The 24018-nt window shown below is 33.6% G+C and overlaps 1 protein-coding gene and 1 non-coding gene across 3 annotated transcripts in view; both read left to right on the forward strand.

The window, feature by feature from the left end:
- The window catches only part of Sb (serine proteinase stubble), a 357923-nt gene that overhangs the window by 295052 nt on the left and 38853 nt on the right, over positions 1 to 24018 (forward strand). For both annotated transcript variants that reach the window (XM_072526859.1, XM_072526861.1), the window contains exons 3-4: positions 17011 to 17118; positions 19764 to 19859. In XM_072526859.1, the coding sequence (XP_072382960.1) occupies positions 17011 to 17118; positions 19764 to 19859 (204 nt within the window). The remainder of the gene's footprint in view (positions 1 to 17010; positions 17119 to 19763; positions 19860 to 24018) is intronic.
- Positions 16817 to 16890, forward strand: TRNAN-GUU (transfer RNA asparagine (anticodon GUU)). Its single transcript has one exon. It is a non-coding gene; the product is annotated as a tRNA-Asn (tRNA).

Consider the following 24018-nt stretch of genomic DNA (forward strand, 5'->3'; position numbering starts at 1 on the left):
TTTTAAGCCTTTCCATTTTTTCCTCTCCAATAATCTTTTTAAATGTTTTGAATGTAATTTTACTGACTTTCGTGTCTCTATCTTGTTCTTTTGTCTTGCCAGTGCATTTGGAATAATCAATTGCAGATACATTCCAAGGGAAAAGTCAACAGGCATGAAAACCATGTCTAATATTTTTTGGTTTTATATTATCAACCACTGTTTTTAAAACTGCAGCAAAATTGTCCTTTGTTACAACTTCGGTAGGGTGCTCTCTCCGAAACTTTAATACAGCACTTTTCCATCCTTCTTTTAAGGGCTTAAAGACGGCCATATCTGCAGGTTGCAAGATTCGTGTCGAGTTAGGGTACAGAGCAATTAGAATTATCTGTAGCTTTGTGCATAATTCGCTTATTTCATAGGTTAAATGTGTGCGGTGACCATCAAAGAACAAGGCTGATTAGTTAATATTGGAAATTTGATGTTATTTTTGCTTAAGTAAGGATAAAGAATGTTTCCTATATATTCGTAGAACAGCTGATTTTTCATCCAACCGTTATCACTGCATCCAATTCCCCAGGTGTCAGGTACAGATTGAACAATTTCAGCTGGCAGTCTTTTGTAAGCATAGATAATCATAGGTGGGGTCACAACACCACAAGCTGAAAATGTAAACATCACTGTGATATTGTTTTTTGAATGATGTTGTATTTCATTAACGTTTTTCGCTCCTCTTGGTGCAAGAACTTTTTGTTCTTTGGGCAAAGCCAAAAACAGGTTTTGTCTCCATTGTAGATTCTGCTGGGATCTTCAAGAATCTCAAATAATTGTTTTTCCTTTAAATAGTCTTCTACATTAGTAAACCAGTTTATTATGTCTGCTTCGGCTACAACTGAGCTAGCTGCTGTTATTCCTTCTGCGGTTCTTAGTCTTCCATTCTACGAGGACATCCTTTCATGTATGAGGTCAAAATCCATCTTTCTAGAACTGCTACTTCTTCTAAAGTTAATACTGGGTTAGGTCTAAGAGAAAGTTTATGATTAAATCTGACACTTGACCGGAACTGAAGTGTTGCTCGAGAAATCTGATATAACTTGGAAGCTTCTCTTTGACTCGTACCATTTTCAATAGACTCTAAAGCCTTAATTATATCTTCTTCTTTATATTTTTTTCGGTAAGAAAAACCTTCACAGACCTTTGGCATGTTATAACTGAAAAAAAAAGCATTGCGATAGTGATTGGCCACATTGAAATGTAGTAATTAGCCTACAGCCAACAACTGTTTACTCTTAGAATATTTAAAGGTAACAATAAGAATAATGTAATTTGGAGTACCTATTTTTATGGAAAACAAATTATATCTGAAAATTTATTTTAGTAATTTATCACAGTAATTGGCCGGTCGGCCAATATGAGTGTGACTACTGTGTCCATCCAATACAAATAATACCTTGCTCGTTTTAGATGGTTTGAAATAATTAATAAAGTGTCCTAACCAATGATAAAATCCATCCTCATGTATCCACCCTTGTTTTAAATACTTAAATAGAGTACCTGGAGGTTGTCTCTATGTTTAACTCTCTTTCATGGATTTCATGGCAAAAATAAGCACAGGTGGAATGTGGATGCCGGTGGTACTCATTGCGTACATTCCAATAATATTTTGGCCTTTTTTGGTTGGGTAACTATCTGGTGACTTTCTCTTTGAGCGATTATTTTCTGTGACTTCTGGACAATATTCTGAGATGTCTCGTTGATATTAAAGACCCGATCTACATTAACGCCATTTTCCTTAACTACTTTCTCATAAAAAATAAAAAAAAAACTTTATGAACCACCATTTTATTGAAGAAGAAGAAGTTGCTTCAGGTAGACTTGTGTTTAAATACAAGGAAACTATGTTCGGGTTTAGAGTGTATGTGCTCTATCAGTTTAAGCTTATTAGTAATTGCCAAAATGGTATAAAAAAAACTGTACCAGTACAAAATTTTTGTTTTGAAACGAACAGTTATCAAAAAATATGTAAATAGTGGTTACGTCTTGATTAATATGATTATTTAAAAAATGATGTAGCATACTAGCTATATCGTTTTGTTCTTTTGCAGCTATTGTCCCATCACAAACATAAAAATCTCACATGCATGCAAAAATTGTATACCCGAAGTTGAATTTTGTAGAAAACTTCACTACTCAAGGACACTGGAAGCGACAAAATTTGCTAAAAATTGAATGTGAGAACTTCTTCGTGTATAGCATTCTTATCTTTCAGTTTTGTAACATGTAGTTGTTTCTTTGTTTCCAATGCTCTTCTTTGGTCATCATTATTGGCAGCACTAATTTTATTTTGTAACTTATCACACTTCTGACAGGTATCGGACTATCTTTACCGAAGGATATTTTCTGTAAAAAATTTTCTATAATATTCATTTACTTTACAATCGGTTTCATGTTTTCATTTTGTAGAAGTAATTGTTCAGGTTCGTATTGTTCTAAGTACATGTGATGCATTTTTGCAATATTTAAAAGAGGCAAGGGGTAAGAGTGCTGCAAGTTATCTTTCAAACTGTAATGTTATTTGTATCTTGGGTAAGAAAGTACATACTCATGTATCTTTCATTATCACTGTCGTATTATCACTGTCGACCGGTAGTTTATTAGGTCTTATTACGTGTTTTGCTCTGCCATCCACACGAGGAGTTCCATGTCTCACATGTAAGTAATTCTGTAAACGTTCAAGTCTTGCTTTCGAAATACTATGTAATTAAAGAAATGCCTTTTTACAAATTTTCTGTGCCGCTCCATTCCAGCAAACGTGGAACAATAAACCAACATTTAAAAACCTGGTAAATTTATATTTCATATTTCAACCAGTAATATTACTTTTTCAGTAAATGATGGTTTTTTTTTCATTCCTTGGCCAGATCATGATCTATCTCGTTTTACTGTGTCATTGTAACTAATTTGTCAACATTACCATATAAGTAAGCATCTCGTAGATCTTTTGTTCCCATTGCACAAAAATCGCAAAATATTTTTTAACAATTTTCATGCCCAATTTCTTTAAATTACTTTAGCTTACAGTGGCAGTTACTACCAATATGTTTTCTGGGTTTATGTACACAAGCCATGGTCAAATAAGGCTCATCCTTAACTCGTTTATTTTTTTGTATGTTTCTTTTCTATGATGCTGTACGTAAAAGTCGCTTTTTTCCTTGTTGTGTCATAGTACTAGACATTTCAGGAACACCTTGACATATTAGGGAGGGCTTCAGGTTCTTGATTTTCTCAACCAGAGCTAAAGGAATCATCTAAAACAGTATATTGTATTGACTATGTTGTAAGGAGCTAAATTTTGTGGTTATGTTTATTTTTAATTGGCACATAATCTTCGTCACTGGATATCTGAGTCTAATCAAAAGGATCACTGACACTTCATCAGAAGACATTATTTTTAACTTTAGAATTATTAATAAACACCGTGAATTACTCAAAAAAAAACAACAGCTTGATGTCAACAACAACACAATGAACCATAACTTATTTGACTGAGAACTGAGAGTACTTCATCAGTTTATGCTAAGTATCAAAATACAGGCAACACATTATACACTTTATTATTAATGTTTTTAAACCAAGACGCTTTATGCACTGGGAGATGTAGAGTTTTATATGTGCATGAATAAACGCTTAAGTCAGTTTGCCCAAAAAGTGGAGTTGCCCGGTTTATGCATTGGACCCTTTATTTATTACCTTCTTTTCAACATTAAATCTTGCTTTAATATGATTTTTTTAGCTACTTTGTAAGCTAGTTTCATTAGTCTTTTACGTGTTAGATCATAAAACATTTTTTCTAATTGAAGAATGTGATAAACAAGATCTTTTTTTATTGTTTATGGTAAATCTGGTTGCCTTTTATTATATAACTGCTCCCAGAAGAATATCTGTTTTTGTCATCCTTAATATATTCTGTAGTTAAATACGTGTAATTTGGATCAGGAGCAAATTACACGTATTTGAGTTGACTAATTTACACTATGTTAAATATTTCCAGAATATTTTTTTTTGAAGTTATACTTCTATATGCGCGTTCGACGTTGGAAATTTGTACGGGAGTGAATTGGCAAAACCATTACATATGTAAAATATAGGTAAGAGAGAGACAGAGGATATTTTTTCTCTCTTTCTCTCTCGACAATAAAAATGTTCCTTCTGTAAATATATTTAATATTTATTAATATTATTACTATTTTATATTAATTCGGTAGATATATACATTTGGCCAAAGTCTTTTGCAAATAAATATTCTTCCTGAAACTTCTATGATTCGTAATAACCTTTCCATTTTTGGAATACAATAAATAAATAAATACAACCAAAAACTTACATAATGTTCTTGACAAACAATGACATTGATTAGCCACCCTATTACTTAAGGTTTTTGGTCGAATGAGTTAAGGCGCGGTATTTAGAACCAGAAGTCGCGAGTTCGATCCCAATGAGGGAATATATTTTTTTTAATTATCATGTTCTGATTTTTGTCACTTTGATTTTAAAAATCAAAGAATGGAGAAATCATAATATATTTTTTAATATTGTTTCGCTAATTTTATACATTATTTAATTTTCCAAACTATTTTATTTATCATTGAATATAGTACATATAGTAGTCACGGGCGTAGAGATGAAAGAAACAAATATAATGATTGTTATTTTAAATTTCTTTTATGCATATGTTTATATGTATGACATAAATTTCAAAAATGATCGATTTTATTTTTAAATTATGATTTTTTGCATATATATGATACTAGTGACGTTATCCATCTGGGAAGAAAGAGTTATTCTTTCACCGAGAGTTAATTTAATAAGATTTTCACAATTTAGTGGGGATTTTGAAACGGTGCCACAAAGAATCAAAAAATCCAGGGACCTAATGATTTATACAAGTGTTTTCAAATAATATATTAATTTCTTCATGGTCCCATTTAAAATTATCTTACAAAATGGCGCCAAGACGCTATTAATAAAACTGAGCCTTAGTTCAGTTACCTAAAAATTTGGTAATTCAAGTTTTAAGGTTCAGAAAAGAGTTGTTTGGGTGGGACTTATTTCGTTTTTGAAGTTATACTTCTATTCGCGCGTTCAAAGTTAGAAATTTGTATGGGAGTGAGTCGGCAAAATCATTACAGATGTAAGATATAGGTAAGAGAGAGACAGAAGATATATTTTCTATCTCGAGAATAAAAATGTTCTTTTTGTAAATATATTTAATATTTATTAATATTATTATTATTTTTTATTAATATTATTATCATGGTAAATTAAACATATGCGTCAATAAGTTATGCATATTGTAATTTTTAAATACTTACGAACGTTACATTTTAAATTGTATGGTATTATTATAATGAATTATGTTGCAGTGTATTGTATTGTATTTTTATATTAATAACAAAATAAACAATGAATTTTACTGCAGAGTATGTGTAAAAAATTTTTTTTTGCATTCAACTCCTTTCATACATATATGAAAATAAAAATATACACTTTCATCAAAATATTGATTTAATCCTTTATTTACTATACTTCTATTACAGGTCATATGTTGTTTATATACAGCAAACGATGCACCATATACCTATATACCTAATTCTGTTTCTCTTTCTGCTCTCTCTTACCTATAGCTCTACATATGTACTGATTGTGCAGATTAACTCCCATATAAATTTGTAACGGCGAACGCGTGTATAGAAGTATAACTAACTTTTAACTAACTTTTAACCATGATAAAACATTTTGGTCAAGAGCTAGGGAGGGGTTGAGTATGTACTTTCATATCCCCTCGGTACCTTGACGTTCTTTTTTGGTGCGTAGATTCTATTTTTCGAGGGTACCAGGCAAAACATCCGTCAGATAATTTGTTATTAACAATTTAATTTTTTATATAATGATTATATCTCCTAAAGTAATAGAAGTACTTAATTTTACAAAAAAAAACAAAACTTGTTCCTTTTAAAAAAATTAGCAAAATGACGTTTGGTAAACTTCGATCAGATTGTTAGAACCGGGGTTACAACAAATTACGTGAAAAACAATTGCAAAATATGCATTCGATGAGGCTTTTCCAAGTATAACTCAGCTTCATACATGCGATTCATTTTCAACACTCCTTATTTTAAATATAATTGTTTCGGCTTTAAAACAAACTTTGCAAAATTACTTATCTGGCTAATGAAAGTTATAGAACCACTCAAAACGAGCACTTTCAGCTTTGGTAAATGTTTCTATGTTAATTTTTGACCAAGATATGGAGCTTTTAATAACGCACTTTGAGGCGCACCGTCAGCTCGCAGAGAATACAGCAATTTTTAATATCTCGGCAAAAAATTAACATAAAAACATTTACCAAATTCCAAATTACCAAAAAGCATTTAAACAATTAAACTGTTAGTAACAAATTATCTAACGGGTTTTCAGTCTGGCACCATCAAAAAATCGAATCTACGTACCAAAAAAACGTCAAGGTACCGACAGGACATAAAAGTGACTACTCAACCCCCTCCCTGGCTCTTAGACTAGTTGTATGTAGGTACTAATCATAGTAATATTATTAACATTTTAAAACGTCTATTCACTTTCTAGTAATTCAGGCACAATTTTCACTTAACCTTACATCACACTTCATGTTCGGAATAAACTTTGCGGTGGTATGTAGCTACTAACTCATTCGAAAGAGGTTGCCTTTTAAATTATTGTTCGTAACGAATAAGTAAGATGTCACCAAATGTTCAATTTTTAGAGTTATGGAACCGGACTGTTTTACACCCTGGTCCTAATTACACAGCCTCTCCCCATACTTGTGGTATATATTTTATTCATTCTCCTTCTTCTTCTACAGCACTACAGCCCAAATTGAGCTTTGGCCTCCTTTATTTTTTGACTCCACCCTTGCTTGTCTGTGGCTGATCTTCTCCATACACGGACTCCTTAAAAGGGCTTGTGCGTCGCTGTTTACTGTGTCTTCCGAGCGCTTTCTTGACTTTCCAACCGGTCTCTTTCCCTCCATTCTAACAGTCAGCTCTTTTTGATCGCCTATCCTCTCCCATTCTTATCACATGTCCGGCACATTGCAAGCTTTGTATTCTAATGAAGGTTGACAGTGGTGCTTCCTTATAAAGTTGATAAAGCTCGTTGTTGTATCGACTTCTGAAGATTCCGTTTCTCCTCACAGATCCTAGTATTCTCCTCAGTATTGTCCTTTCGAATGTATCGAGTTTTCTTTTGAATTTTTCTTTCAGGGCCCATGCTTCACCACCATAGCATGCTATTGGTCGAATTAAGGTTTTATAGATTCTTATCTTTGTATTCCGGTGAACATTTTTAGACCGAAATATATGGGCGAGGGCCGTTTGCCTGCGATATTCTCTTCTGTATTTCTCCATCTTTTGATCCGTCGGCATATATTTCTACTTCCAGGTATGTAAACTTATCAATAAACACCAAGAAAACCAAATTTATGGGGATATCAAAAGCCCAAAATAATCTTGAAAGCCTGACAATTAACGGTAGTGGTTTAGAACAAGTTGAAAACTACAATTATCTTGGCACAATAATTAATCACACAAACGATTACTCCAAAGAAATCAAAGTTCGAATAGAGAAAGCACGAACAAACTTCAATAAAATGAGAAAGGTACTTTGTGCAAGAGAACTAAAATTGGACTTAAGAGTTAGGCTGGCAAGGTGTTATATTTTCTTGACTCTGCTTTATGGGATAGAAGCATGAACACTTAACGCGTCGACTGCTAAAAAGTAGGAAGCATTTGAAATGTGGGTGTATAGAAGAATCCTGAAGATATCATGGACCGAGCATGTAACAAACAACGAAGTCATGAGAAGAATCAACAAAAAAATGGAAGTATTGGAAACCATCAAGACACGAAAGCTGGAATACCTGGGGCATGTTATGCGTAATGAGAGATGCAACCTACTTGATTATACAAGGGCGTTGCGTAACTTGAGGGAATGGTACGGATGCACATCAATTAAACTATTCAGAGCAGCAGCATCTAAGATCAGAATAGCCATGATGGTTGCCAACCTCAGTCGCGGAGATGGCACGTGAAGAAGAAGAAACTTTTGAACCGTTTCAATGTCATCTTCATGTATAATGTTTTGTGGATTTCTTCTCGTCTGTATCATTATTTTTGTTTTTTTCTGTGTTAATTTCCAGACCTAGCCTTTTTGTTTGCGTTTTTAAATCTGCGTATGTTTCCTGTGCTACTTTTAATGTTCTACTCATAATTCGGCATAAGCGACCAGTTGAACCGGTTAGTTGATCAGTAGGTTTGCGTTCGGTTCGTGATTTTATTAGTTCACCATAATTAATTTTAGCATTTTTGCTTATATTATTCCTGGTCTTACAGCGTTTCCAGTCTTTATATTTTACTTGTTTTTTTCTTCTACTGATTATATATGTAATATTATTTCTTAGTAAGGATGGTTCATTGGTCATTTTCCTATTACATCCCTAAATAATTCTTTAAGGCATTTATTGTAAATGGTAATTATTGTAAATGATATGCATGTTTCCTAAACAAAGAGGTACATATTGTCTGGAAATCAAGTTGAGATGCATTTTTCGTTTGCACACCCTACAACTTCTTTTTTTTTATCCGTTGAAGTAAATTTGGCTCTTTAATAACACTTCCGCTTCATGGCATCCACTTCAGGCATATTGTTGATCCAATGTTCTTTTGTCGTAATAAAAAAAAACAAAAAAAAATGTTTGAATATGTTTGATTTTTCACAGTTCGTTTATCTCTTTTCTTTGACCTCTGATCATTTTTCTTTTTGTGTTCCGTATAAGTCGTTGTAGTAAACTACTTTTATATTAAACTTAGAACAAATGATTCAAATTTTAAACTATGCAATATGATCAAGTTGTAATACCTAAAATAATTAACAAAATTGGGGAATAATCTCTCGACATTATTTTTTTTCTATTTACAAATATGTAAAAATACCCAAATGTATGTTAATATCCAAAAAATAACGTTATACATCTAAAATATGTTTTGTCAAGGGCGTGGTTCGCCTGGTACACACAGTCTTGATATAAATCATAACAATAATCAGCCATAATTACCAAAAAACCTGCATATTTCTAACGAGAGAGATCTTGTTTGTTTTTAAAAGGTAATTTACCTACTGACCTCTTTCGTAAGACATCTTCTTACTCTCATAATGTCATATTCATCAAAAAAGTGTTAAAAAAATTAACGTAACTTTTACTTCCAGTCATTTCTAGTTAGATACGCACAAGTTAAGATAAACTTTATATGATTATTAATTTGATAAGTAATATAATGAATTGGTTGTCTGACAACTTTTGATTTCTTAAAAAAAACCTATAAAAAAACTGTTTCCTGTTGGTTTATCGTCAGTAGCATTAGTTTTTATATTTAAAATTTTGTGTTTTTATTTGCTAGTTGTGTAATAATCCATAATATTTAAACGTTTTTGTGCTAAACCGTGTTGTAACAGACAACATGAGGGTTACCATTGTATTCTCGTGAATAATGCGAAATATGTATAACTGGTTGCATAAATAAAAAACCAGCAAGTCGCAAAACAATGATTTTGTTACAAGGCAAAACTCATAAAATGAAGTTAATGTCCTTTTACAACATATGTTGTTGCAAACTGTTATTAGTTTTACTTTGAATTGACTTGAAATTGCGAGGTTAAATATTAGTACTTGTTTTGTTGATGCGGCACGTATGTTATTATGTGCGAGTGCAGGGTAAACGTCTTATACGAAAACGATTGGAATATAAAATGCAGACATGCAGAAAGGTTGGTCAACCTTTTGTTAGAAAAAAAAGGAGAACTCTACAAAACCTCCACATAATGTAAATTGTAGGCAATATAAATTTCTTCTTTTTCTTGTATGTAGGCTTTAAAGCCTGTTTCTTCTTCAATATTAGCCTCCTAAATTGTTTAAATTATCGCACCATCGTTTTCCTGGTCTGCCAATACTTCTTCGTCCATTTGGTGACTTATCTCGTGCTATTCGTACTATCCTATCCTCTGTCATTCTACTAATGTGTTTGTTCCTCTCCTGTTTCCGTTTTGGCACCCATCCATTTATGTCTTCTATATTGCATGCTCTGCTTATGTTTTTGCTTCTATCCCTATTTAACAGACTTTTCCCTGATATTCGTCTTAGTATTTTCATCTCTGTTATTTCTAGTAGTCCTCTCGTTTTAGATGTGTCAGGTCTTGTCTCCGCCGTGTGGGTTAATATAGGTCTAATTTCTGCTTTATAGATTCTTGTTTTTGTATCATGTCTTAGTTGTTCGTTCTTCCAGATTGTGTCATTAAACGATCCCGCCGCTTTACTTGATTTTAAGCTTTGTTGTCTTGCTTCCTCTTCAACATCTCCGCAACTAGTTATATCTATTCCCAGATATCTAAACCTTGCTTTCTACTTTACTATTTTCCCATCAATTTCGATTTTACATCGTAGTGGGTATTTAGATGTTGTCATACATTTGGTTTTTTTTTTGCTGATATTATCATATTGTCTTTCTTGGCTGTTGTATTGAAGATGTGTATTAACCTTTGGAACTCGTCTTCTGTCTCGGCGATTAATGCGGCGTCGTCTGCATAACATAATATTTGTATTATTGTAACTGTATTATGTATTGTGACTTTTACGTACTGCTTGTATTATTTCGTTCATTAATATATCAAAGAAAATTGGGCTTAACGAGTCACCCTGGCTGATTCCGCTTTGTACTGGTATACACTGTGTTAGTTTCCCATTTATCTTTGCCTGTATTCGATTATGAAAGTAGATGAATTCGATGGTTTGTATAATATTGGTATTTTTATATGGCACATCTTCAACTTGGATGCGATCGAAAGCCTTTGTCAGGTCTAAAAAACATAGATATGCTGGTTTATTGTACTCGATGCCTCGATGGCTTTTTCTGTGATTTGTCTTATTACAAATACGGCGTCTACGCAGGATCTTCCGGATCTGAATCCGTGTTGTTCATCTGAAAAAGTTGTTTGTTTATTGATTTTGTTGGTTAGTACTTTTGTGGTAAGCTTAAGTGCGGTGTTTTAAAGTGCAGTAAATTTATACCTCTATAATTGTTTTGGTCTTCTTTATCTCCTTTCTTGAACATTGGGGCGGAACATCATTATGCTGTTTCTCGATGCGTCTAGTATCTTGCCGTGCAATATTAGTTTTTGTAGAAGTTTTTTTTTCAATCTTTCGGGTTATACTTTCTGCTCCGTGTTTTAGAAGCTCGTTGGTTATTACATGTGGTCCTGGTGACTTTCTTTTTATGTCTTTGAAGTGAATTTCTGGCTATCTATACCTCCTGAAAACTGATTTCTATTTCGTGTCTTAATTAAGGTACGTTATTGAGTTGGTTATTATTTTTCTTTACTTTAAACTGTTCCGTCAGGTTTCTTTCCCATTCGTTTGCTGGTACGTTATTGTATTCCTTTGTATGAATGTCCATATTTGTTTTTGTTTACCCTAGAAGTCGCTTTCTACCCTTTTTGTAAACTGTTCCCAGTATTCATTTTTTGTTCTTTGCCAACTGCTTTGTTTTACTTCGTATTCTTGTATAGGTGCCTCAGGATTCTGGAGTATTTGATGTTTTGTACTTCGTGTAGGCCTCTCGTTTCTCATTACATTTTTTTTATTTCTTTTCTAAACCATGGTGTATTGTTGTTGTTTCTTTAAATTTAAATACTCTAAAAAAATTAGCGAAACTAGAAAGTAAGATATGGTATTACTTACTCCGTTGCGTTACACCCTTTGTGGGCTTTAACCGAGTTAAGAATATTTGTCTCTGTATTGAGAAATCTCTATCCAATTCTCCACGTGTGCTGTTCACTGGAGTCTTCTGTACTTTATTAATTTTATTATCTTAGCGTCTGGATATATTATTTCTTCGAGCTCCATCGAGTACATGCCCAAAGATCTTCCTTTCTTTCCCAAAGACGTAGTCACTCTTCGTTTGCCTTTTTTTTTCTTATCATCTCTGCTTCCTTCTCGAACCTGACGAGAGTCTCCTTTATTTGTAATCTGATGTTTTCTATTAGATAGATATCGTCTGAAATTGCCAACAGTAAGTTTGGTCCTTCGCGATGGAAAACTGTAGTGGTTTTTCGATTTTTATACTTCTGATTATTTGTTCCAGAGCTAAGTTGAAGAGTTGTAGTGAAAGTGCACCTCCCTGTTTTAGTCCATTCACTCCGAGAATTGTTGTTCAACTCTCACCTTACTTAGTAACCTTTCCATACACCTGTATTAAGTTGATGCTGTTTAAAATCCATGAACATCTAATGAAGCTAATGATTAAACTCCCAGCATTTTTCCATTATATGTTTTATTGTAAATACCTCGTCAATAGTAGAGCTGCCGGTCTAATTCGCATTGATAATCACCAACTATTTCTTCTGTGTATGCTTTGGTTTTGTCTAGCAATTTATGTATTTTAGGCAAGAACTTTGTAGTTGGTATTTAGGAGCGTTATTCCCAGGTAGTTCATCATTTAGCTTTCTTTGCTCAAAGTTGAACACTGGTCTTCCCTAATTTCTTCCAGTTCTGTCGGTCTTGAGCTTCCTGCAGCCAATTTCCTACGCTCTATGATGCTCTGTGACATCTGTGACGCCTGTTCTTCTTCTTATTTTTTCATTTATTACTCTGGTTATGAGACTACTTCGCTTGTATATAGATCTGTACAACGCTTCTCCTTCGCGTTATAAGCGTTATATAATAATATATAATTATACTGTCTGGTCATACCATCGCTACTGGGTGCCTTAATATTTTTAAGTTTTTTAATTGCCTGGGTTACTTCTTTGTATGTGGGGTATTGATCTTCTATTTCAGTTGTACGCATTTCTATGTTTCATGCATTTCTGATTGATTGTTCATTTAACAGTTAATAAAAGTATTCTTTCTAAATTTTTAGGATATTTTTGTTATCAGTAATAAGCTGTCTCTGCCGACGTTTCGAAGAAAATTTCCTGCTTCTGCCTGGTACCCAGCCTTAATCTCTGAAACTTCTTTAAATAGTTGTCTTACTTGGTTGTTCTTACGATTTCTGTCTTCATCTCTGATTTTTTGTTCCTGATCTGCTTTTCTTTTTTCCCTTTTCGTTAGTTTTTTTTGTCGCTGTTCTTGTCTGTTTATAGCTTCCACTGTTATAGTGCGAGGAATTTTGTAGCATGCCCTTCCTCGCCATGTTTCTTCCTTTTATGTATTTTAGGCAATGGTCATCGAACCATTTTTTTGCTCTTCTTTTTCTGTGTATTCATCTTATTTATCTTATAGTATTTCATCTGATACGTTTAGTCAAAGTTAATTTTATATTTTCCAAGCAGAGTCTATATTGTTATTCTTTTCTGTCTTTGTTAGCGCTATCTGTATGGCCTTTTGAAATTTCTGCTTTGTCTCAATATCTCTCAGAACCTCGGTATTCTATAATGTTGTTGATATAAGTCTTGTGGATTTTTGCTATTCTTGTTATTTTTTTCGTTTTTACCCCGTAGGCTTCGCCCCTTTTCGCCCCTCTTACGTCTAAGCAGTTACTACCCCTCTTGGCATTCACCAGAAAAAGATCGATCTAATTTCTTTTGACGCCGTCGTTGGAGGCCCACGTTTCTTTGTGTATTTTCTTGTGTTTAAACACTATTTATTTTATCAGTAGGTTGTGTGATGCTGTCTAGATGAAATCTATTAACCTTATTTCATTATCATTACTGACATCATGGAGAATATGATTACCTATTGGTGATCTGTATGCTTCCTTCTTTCCAATATTTGCATTAAAATCTCCCAAGATAGTATGCATGTCCTGTTTAGGGAGAATATTTGTCAGTTCCCCTAGTTCATCAAAGGAGTTGTCTGTTACTTGCTCTTCCTTTTTCTCTTTCGGTGCATGGACAGCAATTGGGGAATAGTTATGTAGTTGTTCTTTGAATCTAACATAACAGAACCTTTCGTTTACGGGTTTGAAGGTTATAACTGATTCCACAAGACTTTTCCTGACTATGAAGCCAATGCCGGATTGGTGCTCTTTTTCGCTTCCGCTGAAAAATACTACAGATTTATTAGTTTTTAATATGCCTTCTACAGTCCATTTAATCTCTTGGAAGGCAGTTATGTCCACGGCTATAGATTCAAGTTCTTTGATCAAAGGGCCGATACAGGCTTAGTACGTCCTTATCCTCGGTACGTGTTTCGTTGTCATAACTGGCTATTTTTTTACAAGAAGGAATAGTTAATCTCTTGCTTAACCGTTCTTCTTTCTCATCCTGAACTTGGGACTAGGCAAAGGCCGAGATAGAGTATTAGTAGTTCATAATTACACCTTTAATAATGACTAACTAATAACTAGTTATTATGAGATGTGGCTTTATAGAAGAATGCTGAGAATATCATGGACAGCAAGGATCACGAACAAGGAAGTTCTAGAAAAAATGAAGAAGGACCCAGAGATTGTGTTTACGATCAAATGCATAAAATTGCAATATCTGGGACACGTTATGAGAAATCAGCACCGTTACTCCCTGCTGCAGTCTATATTGCAAGGTAAAGTCAAAGGTAAGCGAGGACCCGGTAGAAGGAGAATATCATGGCTGCGGAATTTAAGAACATGGTTTAAGAAAACCTCAGCGGAGCTGTTTCGAGCCGCAGCGAGCAAGGTCATGATTGCCAATATGATTTCCAACATCCGAAACGGATAGGAACCAGAAGAAGAAGAATAACTAGTTAACTTTCGTCTTAACTTCTTTAACAGTCATACTAGAAAGTATTTAAAGTAAAATTACCTGTGAAAATAACCATCAAAAAAATTGGTTCTCCCCCTTGAGTGGTTTTTTTTAAATCAAGAATCGCTTTGAAGATTTAACTTTAGAGTGAAACTGTCATATATTTCTTACGTACCCACCTCAGTTTTTTTCTCTAGTTTTGTGATCCCTTGTTCTCCCCTAACTGTTTTGCTGTGCCATAATTTTTGAATACGTCTTAATGCTTTTTCACTATAAGGATTGTCTTCTTTGCCTTCAAATACTGTTCTATCATGCCGAAGACTCGGTTTGCTGGTCTATGCGAATAATCTGTTTTAGGATACATTAACTCAATTTTTTTACTACTAAGGCTGACATAGCCACCAGATACACATGGTGATTATGTTTATATTTTTATTTTGTCCATGGCGTCATTGATACTTGAATCTGATTCTTTAATGGTACTGGTTAGTTCATTGCACAAAATTAAGACTTGATTTGACGACTTTTGTCTTTTTTATCTTTTATCCATATCCAATCAAATATTGTCAGCATTCACCTTTAAACTGAAGGTAATTTCTGGGTCTCTCACTCTTTTCCAGGTAATTTTGAGAGTAACCTCATTGATTACTCCATCTATAATTGATGTACAATGTAAAATAATACAAAATAAAAATTAAAATAAAAAGTATATAATCTGCAAAAATTATTCAATGTTTGTTGGAACTGACAGCATTGCAGGAGGAAGCAGACAGCGTAGGTACACAAAGATTGTGGATCGAGAGGAGAATGCAGATTGGTTGGGACTCACAGGTGTGGCGATGAGTTATCGTTTACTCTGAGCTCCTATGCAGAAATGTTTTTGAAAATATTGGTTGATTGATTTTTAACTGTCATTTAAAGCGGCAAGAGCTGATTTTGTCACCCAACGTTTTCAAATTAAAATAGTGCTTCTCGTGAAGAATAAAATAAAATAAAACCGATCGAGGTGGTCCTAACTCGTCTTTGTAATTATGCTACTTAGCTATTAAATGTTCTCTAGTCTTTGTAACTATGCTAATCAGCTATTTTATGTTCTCTAGAGAAGACTGCACGGAATGACTTCAGTAATTAATAAAACTATAGGTACGTATCATAAACTAAAAACAAAGCGTTGTGTGACTAATGACTTTGTTAACTGGTATGAGATCTTACCTATTAATTGTCATTTTCAAGGAAATTATGTGGGACATATTTATAATATGAGAGATATTTTGACATAAAAGTTTCAGTTTAGCAACTACCTTTTGGTGGAGTAATTTAAATGATTAAGCTGTATATACTGTTCCTTATATTCAAATGCACCAAATGTCTGAGCCTGATAGCTTCCGGTAAAATTTGTGTTATTTTGAACAATCTTTAACAAACATTTTTAAAACAATCTATTTTTGGGACCGATTTTCCGAGTGAAAATCGAAACGCAAAATATTAGTTATTAAAGTAGTACTTTTCATATACAATTGTGGCTTAATCCCATATAAACCAACTTATTTAATAAGTAAAATATAACTTCACTATACGTTAGGCAACACATTTTACGACAAGAAGTTATTAATTTACAACAACCAAATAAACTAATATTAATTTAGTCGGTAATAAAAATTATTGATGTCTTCTAAGTATAAATTCTTAGTTTCCAATGCAATATTATAATTGGTTAAAATAATAGTTCTCTTAAATAAAATTAAACAGTCAAAAGACTGCCCAATTGTAATTGTAAAAATCGCAATAAACTATAGTTTACAAAACTATTATAAAATATTTAGAACCAAAGATATATCACTTTATCATTAGGAATGTTTTATCTGTTTATACAAATAGATTATATATTTATTTTCCACAAGGAATCTACGTTCCTGTATTTGGCTGTATACCATATATTAAAAATATATTTATTTATTTTAATTCAATCAGTTCAATTTATCGTTTATTGTCATGTGGGAATTTATATACAGTCAACAATCGGAATCTTCAAGCCTCCGTGGCGCAATTGGCTAGCGCGTTCGGCTGTTAACCGAAAGGTTGGTGGTTCGAGCCCACCCGGGGGCGTACTTTTTTTTATTTTTGTTTTATTTTTAATATTTATTAGAAACATAGGTAATAAGACGTTAATAAATAAAATATGTTTTTGTAACATTTCTTTGTGTTCAAAATTGTTTTTTGTTTTAGGAGCAACATGGGTCATAATTCGAATGGTAATTCTTGTTTGGCTGGTATTATCGGAATGGTCTCCAATTCTGACAAACGCCGCTAGTTCCCCAAAAAGGAAAGACCAAGGTATATATTAGACAAATAATTATTTAAATTAACTTACATTTTTTATTCATTGCAATAATTAACCTTTCTTCTACTTCTTTAAATTGTTGTGAATTGCTGTAAATGCATATGCAAAAGCAAAGCATAATATATACTTTCAAATTAGAATGGGAATCTGAAAACCAGAAGAAACTCAGCTGATTGTGATGCAAATGAGAGACATAATTTATAGAAAATATTAACAAATATCTATCACTATCAAAAAGTCAGTCATAAAATTATTTAGAAACGTAAAAAAAACTAAAAGTCTTCTCTGTTATTTTAAATATATAACTGTTTTTAAGACTGAAATTAGGCACCCAATATATTACACAATTTTTATTTAAGCTACACTAAGGGCTGGTTGTTCGAATGCTAATCAAAACTTGATTGTAATCAATTATTTAATTACAACCAAATCCGTCACATCAGCTGTCAAAATTATTAAAAATTGCTTATTGTTATTATTGATTTGTAAATAAAAACATGAAATTAACATCTGAAAGAGTTTAATTATGGTTTATTTTAAATTAAAATGTAAAATAATAAAATTGAATAAAATAAATCAGTCAACATAACCTCAAAATGTGACGTATTTGATTTTAATTAAATATATAATTACAATTAAGTTTTGATTAGCGTTCGAACAACCAGACCTAAGCACAGGAAAACATCTTTGACCAATGTGTGTTACCTGTACTCACTTCTTCTTCTTGATGTGCCTATCCGTTACGAATGTTGGCGATCATCATGGCAATCTTTATCTTATCTGCAGCAGCGCGGATAAGCAGATTCTGAGGTTCTTTAACCAAGATGTTCTTCTTCTTCCTGGACCTCGTTTTCAAAATATTTTTCCTTGCAGGATGGCTTAAAGGAGCGTATATCTGGATTCATTTCGCATAATATGTCCGAAGAACTATAACTTTCGAGATTTGATGGTGGTCAGTACTTCTCGATTCTTATTCATTTTTTTGAGGACCTCCTCATTTGTGACTCGGTCAGTCCACGGGATCTTAAGCATTCTCCGATATAGCCACATCTCAAATGCTTTCAGTTTTCTGTACATATCTTCGTTCAAGGTTCACGATTCAACACCATAAAAAAGGACAGAGAAGACGTAGCATCGCAGCATTCTTACTTTTGTATCAAGAGAGAGGTTGTGACTCTTGAAGAAGGCCCCCATCCGATTGAAGGTGGATCTAGCTTTTTCGATGCGTGCTCTAATCTCCTGGTTGTTGGTTCATTCTTCATTTATTATGGTGCCGAGGTACTTGTAGTGCGTCACTCTTTCTACAGGGGCTTGGTTGACGTAGAGTTGACCTTCTGTTATTCTTTTCTTGCTAATTATCATAAGCTTTGTCTTCTTAACGTTTATATTGAGTCCATATTGTTGACTGTAATACGTGATTTTGTTGGTCTTCTTGAGAACTTGTAGGTCTTCTAAGTTGTCCGCAAATACTATGGTGTCATCTTAATATCTGATGCTGTTTAGCCGGCAACCATTTAGTACAATACCTTTTTCAGTTTCGTGCAAAGTTTCGATAAATATTCTTTCAGAGTACCAATTGAAGATTAGAGGAGATAAAATACAGCCTTGCCTCACCCCACGCATGATTTTCACATAGTCAGTGTGTTCACCTTCAACTCTGAGATTTGCTGTCTGATTCCAGTAGAGACTTCTAATTATTTTCAGATCTTTGTTGTTAATTCCTGTTTCTTTTAGTATTTGCATCATCTTGGCGTGCTGTACTCGATCAAACGCTTTCTCGTAATCAACCAGACATGCGTATACGTCGCAGTTGACGTCTCTCAGATGTACTCACTTAAGGAGCGGAAACATTAACACTCAGATGGCTATGGAGCAACAGATGTTGGGTGTCTCTTTGAGAGACCGAATTCCAAACAAAGAAATACAGCGTAGAACAAACACAACAGACGCTATCGAAAAAATCGCGTCGTTAAAATGGAATTGGGCAGGACACTTCGCCAAATTATCTGACAACCGATGTACAAAACGTATTTTAGAGTGGAGACCAAGGCAAAAGGCAATACGGAGCAGAGGACGCCCACCAACTAGATGGACTGACGACCTGACGCGTGTTAGCAATAACTGGATGCAAGCCGCACAAGACAGAGACAGATGGAAAGAGCTGAGGGAGACCTTTGTCCAGCAGTGGCCGCATACAGGTTGATGATGATGATGATGATGAAGGACAGGAAAAATAACTTACCACCATCGCATTATGCAGATGCTGAGATTAAAATAATACCAAGCATTATCAGAAGACTTTTTATATAAATAACAAAAACTATCATTGTCCCTCTATTTATCTCTGTCTCTATCTATCTATTTTTCTCTGTAACTAATATTTAAATGGAAATAAGCCACAATTAAAGGTTAAAGTACGTTTATTGACGTTTCAATTTCCACTTCGGAAATCGAATTTTTTTCGAAAAATGATTCAGTGTTAATCAACAGTCTTTGGTTCGCAGCACTGTTGCTCGTTGCTTTGACACCTATGTCATATTAGTGTTAATCAACAGTCTTTAGTTCACAGCACTGTTGCTCGTCTATGAGCACCTAAAACTAATACGATATTTTATTTATAGTAAATTTATCGTTTTAGCGTACCAAATTAACCCAAAGCCTTGTTGGGTAGATGGACAGGAAGGCACTTGTATGTTTGTTTACGAATGTATAAAGACTGAAGGTTACCATATAGGTAAGTGATGCAATTGTAATATATTTTTTAATCTAAAGAAATTCTCACATTTTTAATATCTATCTGCATTTCTTAGTTTGAATTACTTTGGTAGAACCCAGTATAGGTCAGAGTCGTACTTATAGATCACTGAATTTTTTTCATCCCTTAAAATCTGTTTGAATTTAAAGAAAAATGTTCTATAGATATTTTAAGCTTTCATAAACTTAATTATAATTTCAGTTGTATTATATTTCCAATATCCTATCAATAAAAAATATGAACATAGGACAAATTTGCCGACTTCGCTTAAATTTACAGATTTAATAATAACAGTTTCATATTCGTCCTTTTTACCGTTTACCGGATTATTCTTGTTGACTAATGTTTATTATAAACTATATTCATAAATAAATCTCAAAAATACAAATTGTTGAACCGTCATTATGAGTTTTATTTTACTGATCTATAAATAGGCCCCTGGTACTTATTAAAATGTGCAGTATTTCAGTATTCAGTTGAATGTAAAGCTGTGCACAATTTTACATTTGAAGAGCTTAATGTGAAACAATGACAAGCCTCAAAAAGGCAAAAGTGAGATATTTGACGTTGAATGTTAAAAATAATATTATAAAATCCAGTAACAACTTTTGTTGTTTTAATTTAGATATGTGGGTGCATGTTGCGCTATGGAACTATATTTATAACAATATTAATAAAATTACTCCAAAGTTGAGATAAAAACAGTCTTTATTTAAAAAAAATGTGGCTTGTTACATTATTACATTAATGATAAGTACCCAAAATCTTATTTAATCAACCAACTCGGCGACCTCATCAGCAACATCAGGGCTGACATCCTCTTGTAAACTCTTGTAGAATGGATGATACACTGAAGGTATGTAGGGTAATAATGATCTAACATTTTCGAGTTTCTTTTTTGCAATCCGAATGGGCTCAATATACTTCTGTTTTAAAGCAGATACAGTAAGCACATTAGGACGTCCCTTCTTGACAACACTAACGGGGTTGTAGGTACCATTCACAAAATGTTTAACGTAAAATGCTTGTCTGTTATCACTCCTGAACAAAAAGGAAAAAAACATTGGAAAAATCCAAAGATTGTTGGTCATCAGTGCGAGTACTCTTTTTAATGTTCTCTAAGAGTGGTTGTAAATTGAGGAAATCTTCCTGCTTCATAACAGTTAAGTTGAAGGGATTCTTTTTATTAGATCCTTTTATAATTTTTTGCCATTCCTCAGGAGAGTACACGAGCGGAGCATACTTTCTATGTCGTTTTTCTATAGGAGCAAAATCCCTGTCGGAGGGAAGGTGAGTGTGTCCGCTGACTAAAAAATGGTGTGTAATAGACTTAAACTTTTGTTCCTTCACTAGCTGGAACCATAAAGACATTAAAAGCCAGTTTTTGTTTTGGCCGGGATAATTATCCGTGAAGAAAACGAGATGCTCTACTTCACCTATCTTTGAGCTTAGAAATTTTATGAGTATTGATGCAATTTCATCACTTCCTCTTTTTACAATGTTTTCCGTCCAGACAAACATATGACCAGCGTCTTCCGTACAATCATGGATTCCTAGATTACACATCCAGATTTTCCTGCAATAAAATGCAGGACCAGTGGTTAATTTAGGAATCGGTAACGCTTGCTGCAAGTCAAACGGTATAACACATGTCCTGTTATCAATTTTGGACTGGGCTGTTTCGCTCTTCAGTAGTTGTTGCATTGCCTGAGCCGTACACTTGTGCAAGTTAAGTCTTGTTGTTAATTCGCTATAATCATTTTTTTCTGATTTTGCTGACTCAATTTGGATATTAATTTCGTCGCATGTCTTGCAAGTATCTGATTTTGGCAGCTTGAATCCAATATTATACTCGGTACAAAATATTTTACGGTAAGTATGCTCCTTGACAGGTTCAATTCCCATTTCTGTACACCAAGGGACATATCGATCCAAATAGAGACTGGCTATACTCATGTTATGATCCAGATAAACTTTATTCGTATTCTTGTGTCGACTGTAGTGACTTTGATACTTTGGAATCGAATGTATGTGGTTTTTAACACTTTGTATTTCAGAATCAGATATTTTGTTCACACGGTTTGTATGCTTTCCTCTGTTGTCTCTTTCTGGCACTAGATTTCCTTCTATCTTCTTGTGAACAATGTTATGTACTCTGCCCTTAGAAGCTTGAAGTCCGTGGATATTTAAAAATTTTGTTTTACAGACACGTGTAGTTTCACCATTAACATTAATGGAGTAGACTGCATTGCTCTTTCTATGCGATTCTTGATGTTTTTTCTTCTTTCGGTAGGTTCTTTTCTTCTTAACAATATCTATACATCCGAATAAGTAGCTATTTTGTAACTCCCATGAACCGAGGTTCCAGAATTCGTTAAAAATATTGTTCTCGTGGCCCTGAAGCTTTTCCCTACACTTCTTAGTGCAACTGCAAGGCGGTCCCAATTCTCGACCAGGCACATTTTTTTTTCGTTTTGTCGCTTACATATGGTTGCCCCAAATTTAGTCGAATTTTTTTTTTGATCTTGAATAACAGTGTTCATTGCTTTGTCTCCATCGACTTGTTGGAGTTTTGTCGGGTGTGTTTGGTTTTGTCCTTTTTCTTGACGGACCTTGTTCATTTTCCTACAACAAAATGCAATAATATAACAAGCCATGTCACAAGCCACAACAATCATACTTTAATCTTTAATTGTAATAATGTGACAAGCCACATTTAACAAAAAAATTACGTACCGCTGTATTTTCATCACTTGAGTCACTTCTAGATTGTACATAGTCAGGATCACGGTCACTGTCATCGAATGTCGACTAAACTTCAGTATTTGTCTTACTAGAATCGTCAGAACTCACAGAAATATCTGAATCAATTTCGCCCATGTTCGCCATTTTGATGTGGCTTGTCATTATGTCGAGTAGATACTAAGACAAACTAGATCTATGCAACACTGTTACCATAGGTTTGTCGCGTCATCTATTAACGACGGGCTGAAATAAATTTTTAGTGGCTTGTTATACTATTACTTTAACCGATCATAGCCCTAACTCTTTTTGAACTCATGTGTGGCTTGTCATTGTTTCACATTAAGCTCTTCATTTGTTTATTGTGATTTACATAAAAAAATTTATATTTTATTATATTTAAGAGAAATTATCCCGCAGTAACTAATATTTTAACGAATATTATTTTAGATAATGAATGTAAAAATATTTCGGTTAAAATTTGGGATCTTTCTGTAAGTAGCGGATACTTTTATACTGTCTTATATACTCAAAAAATTATATATTAAATACTAAAACTATATGTAATTCTTTAAAACAAAATTCGTAACTAAACGTAAAAGCAAAAAATAGTCAATAACTTATAAACACTCACTTTAAAAGGTCATTATCTCCTCGAAAAACCGTATGTGAAACTCAAGAGAAGAAACAGGTGCCTCCCGGTCGGAGAGAAACAGGTGCATTTCGGCCGTCGGCCGGAGTCTCTTTTCTGATTAGGCAAAGAAACCCCAAAATATATAAGAACGGTATATCTCCATTGTTAGCAGAACATACTTAAAAAAATATTGACAGCGGAGCCCCAGCAAAAAAGGGTCTCCAGTGAGATTTTATACGGAACGAAATTATCTCTTAATATTGGAATTAATTGAATAAACAAATGTTGATATTTCTCATCACAAAAATATGAGTTTCACCGCAATTCACGTTTACTGCAAAACAATTAATATTTACGTCACAATGCATCTCGATGGAAGACTAACATACCCTGGGTATGTATTATTTCCTGGTAGGAAAGGGTAATTATGATCCTGATGGAATACCAGCTGTTATTAAGGTAAGAAAAAAGCCTAAAGATGCAGGTTGTGAATGTAAAACTTGTGCTGATGCTTAGTCCCATATTGGAACAATGACCTATAAATATCGGGGGCACTGTTTACGCCACAGTTGATAATGTGAACTTAGTTAGTGGAAGGGGGAGGGATAAAAAAATCCATACTTTTATTGCGAGTTGTAGTACCACAATTGAAGTTGAACCTGCAAATAAAAAGCGCAATAAGAATGAAAATATAATCTTCTCTGGAAAAAAGTACCCAGAAATAAATTGGTAGAAGAGTATTTTGATGGCGCACCAAATATT

This window comes from Diabrotica undecimpunctata, chromosome 3, assembly GCF_040954645.1.
Source record: "Diabrotica undecimpunctata isolate CICGRU chromosome 3, icDiaUnde3, whole genome shotgun sequence".
Taxonomy (NCBI): domain Eukaryota; kingdom Metazoa; phylum Arthropoda; class Insecta; order Coleoptera; family Chrysomelidae; genus Diabrotica; species Diabrotica undecimpunctata.